The 8832-nt window shown below is 36.2% G+C and overlaps 1 protein-coding gene across 1 annotated transcript; it reads right to left on the bottom strand.

Moving 5' to 3' along the window:
• Positions 1 to 5072: 5072 nt before the first annotated feature.
• Positions 5073 to 6047, bottom strand: LOC110541467 (olfactory receptor 5T17-like). The gene is given in 1 exon segment (XM_021628211.1): positions 5073 to 6047. A coding segment is annotated over 1 exon segment (975 nt).
• Positions 6048 to 8832: the final 2785 nt, after the last annotated feature.

Here is an 8832-nt window from a genome sequence, read left to right on the forward strand (position 1 = left end):
GGCTCAAACTCAGTGGCACAGGAGACAACTTTCTGAACAGAACACAAACAGCTCAGGCTCTAAGATCAACAATCAACAAATGAGACCTCATGAAACTGAAAAACTTCCGTAAAGCAAAGGACACTGTCAACAGACCAAAACGACAGCCTACAGACTGGGAAAAGATCTTAATCAACCCTATATCTGACAAAGGGCTAATATCAAGAATATATAAAGAACTCAAGAAATCACACAACAAGAAACAAAATAACCCAATTTAAAAAATGGGGCACAGAACTAAACAGAGAGTTCTCAACAGAGTAATATGGAATGGCTGAGAAGCATTTAAAGAAATGTTCAACTTCCTTTGTCATCAGGAAAATGCAAATAAAAAGGATTCTGAGATTCCACCTTAAACACATCCACTAAGATCAAAATCAGTGGACTTGGAGAAGGGCTTGGGAGGAAATGAGGGAGGGAAGGTGGGATTGGGAGTGAATGAATGAGGGGGCTACAGCTGGGATACAAAGTGAATAAACTGTAATTAATATAAAAAATAAAATAAAATAAATAATCTAAAAAAAAACAAAAACAAACAAACGAACAAACAAAAACTGAAAAACCTCAATGGCCAGCCCTTTGATCACCTCTCTCTGGGAGGTGCAGCCTTTCCAGGCCACAGAGGAAGATGAAACAGCCAGCCTTGATAAGACCTGCTAAGCTAGAGTCAGATAAAAGGGGAGGAGGTCCTTCCCTATCAGGGGACTAGGCAATAGGTAGAGGGGAAGAAAGAGAGGGTGGATGGGAGTGGGAGGAGATGAGGGAGGGGGCTTCAGCAGGGATACAAGGTGAATAAATGTATAAATAAAATTAAATTAGAAAAAAAAAAAAACCTCAAGTGACAGCACATCCCGGCTGGCTAGGGTGCAGAGAAAGGTGAACCCTCTTCCATTGCTGGTGGGAATGTAAATTTGTACAACCACTTTGAAAATCACTGTGGTGCATTCTCAGAAAATTGGGAATAACTTTACCTCAAGACCCAGGTATACCTTTTTCTGGTATATACCCAAAAGCTGCTCCACCACACAAGAACACTTGCTCCACTCTAGTCCTTTCAAATGCTAACTCATCCCTTTTTTTCCATGAATACTGTCCTTGTATTGTTATGGATATTTCTTTTTTTTTCTTTAGTTCTGATTTTTTTTTTCTTCTTGAAGTCAGCTATAATTTTTTATTTATTATTATTATTTATTATAATTTATTCACTTCGTATCCTGGCTGTAGCCCCCTTTTTATCCCTCTTCCCCTCCCATGTTCCTCTACTAGTCAACTGATAAGGGAGGCACTCCTCCTCTACTATCTGACCCTATTCTATCAGAGCTCATCAGGACTGTCTGAATCCTCTTTCTCTGTAGTCTACTTAGGCCACCTAGACAGGGGGAGGTGATCAAAGAGCCTGCCACTGAGTTTATGTCAGAGACAGCCCCTACTCCCCTTACTAGCAAACTTACATGGGCTACATCTGAGCAGGGGGGCTAGGTCCTCTCCATGAAGGTCCTTGGTTGATTCATCAGCCTCTGCAGGAACCCCTGGGCACAGATTTTTCAACTCTGTCTCCTTGTGAAGCTCCTGTCCCTCCAAGTCTTTCTAGCTCCCCCTTCTTCCATAAGATTCCCTGTACTCTGCCCAAAGTTTGGCTATGAGTCTCAGAATCTGCTTCAATACCGGGCTAGGCAGAGTCTTTCAGAGGCTCCCTGTGGAAGGCTCCTGTCCTGTTCCCTGTTTACAGACTGAGTAAACATCTTCACTAACCCTACATCTGACAGAGGGCTAATATCCAGAATACATTAAGAACTGAAGGAGTTAAACACCAGCAAATCAAGTAATCCAATTAAAAAATGGAGTACAGAGCTAAGCAGAGAATTCTCAACAGAAGAATATTGAATGGCAGATAAACACTTAAAGAAATGTTCAACTTCCTTAGTCATCAGGGCAATGCAAATCAAAACAACCCTGAGATTCTACCTTACACCCATCAGAATGGCTAAGATCAAAAACTCAAGTGACGGCTGGAGAGATGGCTCAGCAGTTAAGAGCACTGTCTGCTCTTCCAAAGGTCATGAGTTCAATTCCCAGCAACCACATGGTGGCTCACAACCATCTGTAATATGAACGGATTCCCTCTTCTGGCAGATGTAAATGCAGACTGAACACTCATATACATGAAATAAATAAATCTTTAAAAGAAACAAAACTAAACTAAAAACATGATTTAAAAAAAAACAAAAACAAAAACAAACAAAAAAATATTAAAAAAAAAAAAACTCAAGTGACAACACATGCTGGAGAGGATGTGGAGAAAGAGAAATTCTCCTTCACTGCTGGTGGGAATGTAAACTTGTACAACCATTTTGGAAATCAATCTGTTGCTTTCTCAGAAAACTGAGGAATAATGCTAGGAATAGTTGTATAGACCCAACTATACTACTTTTGGGCATGTATCCAAAATATGCTCAAGCATACAACAAGGGTATTTGCTTAACTATGTTCATAGCAGCTTTATTCATAATAGCCAGAATCTGCAAACAACCTAGATGTCCCTCAACCAAGGAATGGATACAGACATTTTGGTACATTATACAATGGAATGTTACTTAACCATTAAAAACAAGGAAATTATGAAATTTCCAGGCAAACAGAACTAGAAAAGATCATCCTGAGTGAGGTAACCCAGAAGCAGAAAGACACACATGGTATATATTCACTTACAAGTGGATGTTAGATATATAAGATAAGCATACTAAATTCTATAGTCCTAAGAAGCTAAACAATAAAGAGGACCCTAAGGAAGAGGCTGAATCCTCATTCAGAAGGGCAAACAGGATGGACATGGGAAGCAATAGAAGACAGGTGCATTTTTTGGCATGTATTTTTGTTTGCTTGTTTTTATATGGTTCTTTTTCACGACCCTATTTAAAATTCTATTTTCCTGTCTCATTCTTCTACTTAACTTTTATTCCATGACATTTATTACTATATCATATTCTCTACATTTTGTCAGCGTGTTGATCGAGTTACTCTATGACCGGTATATTTGTCATAGCCGCTGACAATTAATGTGCTTGGAGCCTGACAGTAATGAGTGGGGAAGCTGGAACATCAAGTGATTAAATGCCTTATTGACGGTTATTGCATTAGTTATGGAGATAGCTTTTTCTTTCATTCAAGAGTATATCACTGTCTGAGTCTAGAGACCACCAATGTCTGTTTATCACTATTAAAATAATACCATTTTTATACAATAGTATGCCATTATAATCAGCTTGGTGGTCCTACTCATGTTAAAAATATTAGTGATAATTTTATTGACTTAATTTCTCATTAAAATATAACATTGTTACTGAATTTTGTTTTTAATCCTGATTTTGCATGCTACTATTTACCTTTATCAGAACAGGTTTGCTGATGGAGGCAGGTGATCTTTTCCTACAGGGTCAAAACTATATTTTGTTATATAGTGTTTTCCAGTCTGAACACAATAAAATAACCTCACTGAGAATAGGCCTCATCTCAATGAAATAAAAACAGATTCCATCCTTAATACTTCCTTATGTAAATTAATTCTGTCATAGAAATAAATGCAGCAAAATGAAAACAACAGATGCATTCTTGAGTTTAAGTGAATGTTTTTTCAATATTATGAGACTTTTCTTGGTCATGATTTTGCTGTAACAAATGCAAAATAATTCTTAGACATGTAGTAGAAGATTGGTTTGGGACCTGAGCAATGACTTTTAGCATAAAAGCAATTATTAATTCAATTCATCAGGCAACCTGTATAAACAAATGGCATCTATTGAAGCCAATTTAAGATTATTCCTTTAGTCTATACTTTCATTTGCAAAGCTAATATGTGGAAATCTTCCCAGTAACCACTAAATGTGTCAGCTTAGGTTTTGAAGTTTCTATTCCATCTCTATGATTAAAGTGTTGAAAGGAAAGACTTCAATAGAAACAAACCTCTGATTTAAAGTCAATAGCCCCAAATAATGCTTAAATGATGAGTTTAATGTGTGTATGTAAGAAATCCTTGTGCAGTTGCAGCAAAATTTCACAAGACAAAAAAGAGTAATTAAATTCATATTATATTTTCAAAACAAACTCTCTATGAGAAATTATAAGCTAAACAACCCTAATATAAATAATTTCTGACATGTCCAGCATGGACATGTCCAGCTGCAGTTATCTGAAGTCTGTCTATAAGACTATGCACTGTGTTCTCTACTGGGCTGGGAAGCGGGGGCTGGGTTGTTCTGCTTACAGGGTGTGGGGGCTTTTTGTTTCTCTCAGGGACAGGTAGAGCCAGGGGATAAATAAAGAGTCTCAGAAGGTCGTGGTGGAAGGCTGATGGTATCAGGCAGCCAGTCAGCAGCACTTTTATTTGAAATCAGGGTTTTATAAACTTTGGGCAGTGGGAGGGCTTTCAAGGGTGAATGTATTTGATTCCCTGTGGTTGGAGGGTCAGGGATTCTTGATTTACATTTTCCATGCAGTAGCATGGTCCTATCACAAGAAGGAAAATACAGTAGTTATCCTAGAGTGAGGAGAAAATCTCCAAATACACTTGAAGGCCACTGCTTAAGACTAAGATCTCCTTACCAGGGTGGGGCATTTCTAGGAATTCCTAGATGCTTGCTGGAACAGTTTTCTTATCAGGAAAGGATCCTGGCCTGTAACCTGCCCTGAGGGTTATGTGACACAAGTCCTAGGGTCACCCAGTTCAGGGAAGACATAGAACCTCTCTAAGAAAGGGGAGTCCATCTTCATGGACAGAGCACAAATAAATGGCTAGAGACATCAGACTTCAACCTTATCCAGCAGAGCCCCACAAAGAACATTCATAATTAATTGATGTATTTCAGTTTAAACAAAATATAGATATGTAAAGCATATGCTAACATTCCTACGTGCTATATTTAAGATCAATGCTTTTATGGAAAAATATGAGGCATATAAGGTACATGATATTCATATATGATGTAAATGTAAGCTTATGTGAGTTTTAGGTTTCAATTCAATTTTTGAAATGTGTTTTATTCATGAAGCAATTTTCTCTTGAGTAACTTTCTCATTGCCTCTTTTACATCTTTGTTTCTCAGACTGTAGATGATAGGATTCAGCATGGGAATCACAATGGTGTAAAATGTGGACACTACCATGTCATGTTCAAGGGTATAGTTAGAACTTGGTCTCACATACATGAAGAGAATTGTCCCATGAAAAAGGGACACACCTGTTAGGTGAGCTCCACATGTAGAAAATACCTTCCTCCTCCCTTCAGCTGAATTAACCTTCAGAATGGCTAACAGAATAAAACCGTAAGAGACCAGGACAATGAAGATGGTGACTAGCTCAATGGAGCCTGCACAGTAGAAGAGCAGAAGTTGATTTAAGTGGGTGTCAGAACAAGAAAGTGCAAGCAACGGAGGAATATCACAGAAGACATGCCTAATTTCATTGGACCCACAGAAAGAAAGGCTAAAAGTAGCCACTGTGTGTATAGTAGCATGTAAAATTCCACCAGTATATGACGCAATAATGAGTGGCACATAGACTCTGGGTGACATCCTCACTGCATACAGAAGTGGGCTGTAGATTGCCAAGTAACGGTCATAAGCCATTGCTGCCAAAAGGAAGCATTCTGTGGTTCCAAATGTAACAAAGAGAAGCATCTGTGTTTCACATCCGACAAATGAAATAGATTTATTTTTAGAGAGAAAATTGATCAACATTTTGGGCGTCAGTACTGTAGAAAAGCAGGCATCCAACAATGACAAAACAGTAAGAAAATAGTACATGGGGTTATGGAGCCGAGAATCCTCAATGACCAATACGACCAATCCCAGATTTCCAATCAGAGTTACAACATATATTGCAAAAAATAATATAAATAAGAATATGTTCATGTCAAAATCCTCTGTGAATCCCAGTAGTATAAATACAGTGATTTCCGTCATATTTTTCATCTCGGTTTTTTCTGCATTCATACCTGATCATGTCCTTGGCATTTCTTGTTTTGCTTACACATTCTAAAGCTACAGCCTGTAGATAGAAGTCAACACAATCCAATGCTCGTGGTCATATTTTGAAAAGTTACTGTCATTGATGAGATTGTCAGTAAAGTGAGTCTGAGTAGATCGATTATTCTGTTCAAGTAAATTGAAGAACAATTATTTGTCAGTTTTTTTAATTAAATTTTTTTACATTAATTACATTTTATTCGCTTTTTATCCCAGCTATAGCCCCTTCCTCATTTTTCGGTTTTTGAATAAAATTTATCAGGTTAAAATATAGTCAAGCAGTTAAGTCTAGTTACCCTAACCACTCAAACACTTTTATCATAGTTCATGTTATATTATATTAAAATTCAGAGAGAGAGCCTGAACATAATTCATATATGGCCAACAGAGGGAATTTCCTTAATTTTCTAAGGAATATTGTGTTTGTGTGTGTGTGTGTGAGTGTGTGTGTGTGTGTGTGTGTGTGTGTGTGTGTGTGTGGAAGGGCCATGATAAAGATTGTAATTCTCATTACAAATTTATACTTGCTCAAACTACAGTTTAAATGATTTTTGGAAAATCAAGAATATAATATAAATTAGGTGAATACATACATATGAATATGGAAGCTATGCATGCATTTTTTAAACTGGTCTTCAGTTGACAGGTATCCAACTGGATAGGAATCATTATATAAAATACTCTTGGACATGTTGATTGACATACAGACTAAAATTTCAAATCTATCAACAGCCTTTAATTTCTTTCCCATTCAGAGAAGTAACAATTGTGGGGAGTGGCTCAATGGAGCAAGTATGTAAGACACTGAAATAACTGAAAATAACTGGGTTCAGAGACTTTTTCCAAGGATCCTAAACACAAACACAAAAGTTTCCACCAAATATTTTAGAAAGCTTGAACCAATGTTTGTGTGTGTATGTGTGTGTGTTTAACATATATGACATATAGTAGAATGAAGAAGATTCTAGAGAAGTATTTATTAAAATTTTAATTAGAAAACACAAAAACAATTGTACCTGTGTTTGCCATATTTGATGGGTCATAGAGTGATGAAGATTTTAGAGATTTTTTTTTAATTAATTACAAAACACGAAACACGGGACATAAACAAGAACAGTATTCCTATGCAAGAGGGAAAAAGTCAGGAAGGCAACTGCTAACTAATAAGTTTGCACAAGAAAAAAGATATGTAATATACATTTTCTTATGTACACTTTGTAAGTCTGCAAAGAATGCTAAGGAAATGATTCAATATCCTTTAATTGATAAGGTAAGTTTGACTAGTCTAGTCACAGATCCTGAGGTCACATAGTTCATAAGCAAGCAATGATTCATGTCTAATTTTTTTGTGAGTGCACTTAGACCTACCGTAACATAGGAATATTATTTTTCTAGAAACAACATAAAATCAAGTTTCCACAGATTCAAATTAGTTCACAAATTAACCTTTGATTTTTATTAATTTTTTAATTAAACAAGTTTAAGCTTTATTTTAATCCTCAATAAGAAAAATAGTAGTAATACCTAATGGCAAGTAAACAAAGATTGGTTTATAGTTTTTATAAACTACACATATATCCCTGATTGCTTTGCTCTTGTGCTGCTTTCTCAAGTGTGTTAAAGGAAGTCCTTAACTTAGATCTGTGCTCACAATGTACACCGGGAATTCTGCCTCTTTGTTTGGCTATGTTCCTTAATGCAGCCTGTATTTCAGTAATAGTACACAAACATTTCAATTTTAAATGAAAGGTTATGTCTTCTAAATATTTCATATGCAATAAGAAGCGTTCCTTCTTACCTTTAGAAAACGATGTGTCAGTCAAGGGAGGCAAGGTGTAAACACTGCACATTCCCTCCTTATGCCAGGCCCTTGAGCACCTCGGAAGCTCCCAGGGGCTCGCCAAGGAGGAAACACTGAAACTCCTTAGGGCAGAACAGTACCCATGTGCTATTATTTCCCCCACAGTAAGCAACAGAATTGCTTTCAAAAATGAAATTTCAATATAAAAATAATACAAATTATTATAAAAATGAAATTAGGCCTTGACAGCTATTAACCCTCAATACAAAAAGCATATCTGGGGGATGGAAAAACAAATTTAATGATTTAAAACATAATTCTAGCTCTGATTTTGTGTCATGGACCTAATAAATATTCAGAAATCCCGCTTCCTCTCTTGAAATATATTTTTCTCTGATTATTCTGTAAACATATAAAATCAAAGATATTATATAAACACAGCTTATGAGAGAATATGTACTCTTTCAACAAAGATTACTAACTAAACACAAATTTTAAAACATCATACTTCTAATTTATATGAGAGATAGATTTCGGGTTATATAATATAATGGATTAGAAAATATACAAGTGTACATAGTTAAGCTACATTTATCTGGAAAAGAAACATTAAAAGTAGAGCTATACAAATGGATTAATCACTATAAAATTCTTTGAATGGGACAATATAAAATTAGAGCATTGGCAGTCCAATGTCAGCCTTTTAAGGCTTAGCAGACCCTTGTGTATTTCATATGTTCTAACTGCTCACTTCTCCATCTGTGTGTGTCAATATACAACAGGGATTTTTAAACACATTACTGAGAAAATTTGGGTTACCTCTTTTGGGTTCTCCCTATGAATAAACAACAAACCTGTAAGGAAGCGCAAAGCTAATGTTGTTAACTCTTTAGAGAGAATTGATACAAGAGGAAAATTATAAATTCTAGCAGCTATCTAAAGGGAGGTGACAATAAAGACAGAAAAACATAT

Source organism: Meriones unguiculatus, chromosome 18 (assembly GCF_030254825.1).
Source record: "Meriones unguiculatus strain TT.TT164.6M chromosome 18, Bangor_MerUng_6.1, whole genome shotgun sequence".
Lineage (NCBI taxonomy): Eukaryota > Metazoa > Chordata > Mammalia > Rodentia > Muridae > Meriones > Meriones unguiculatus.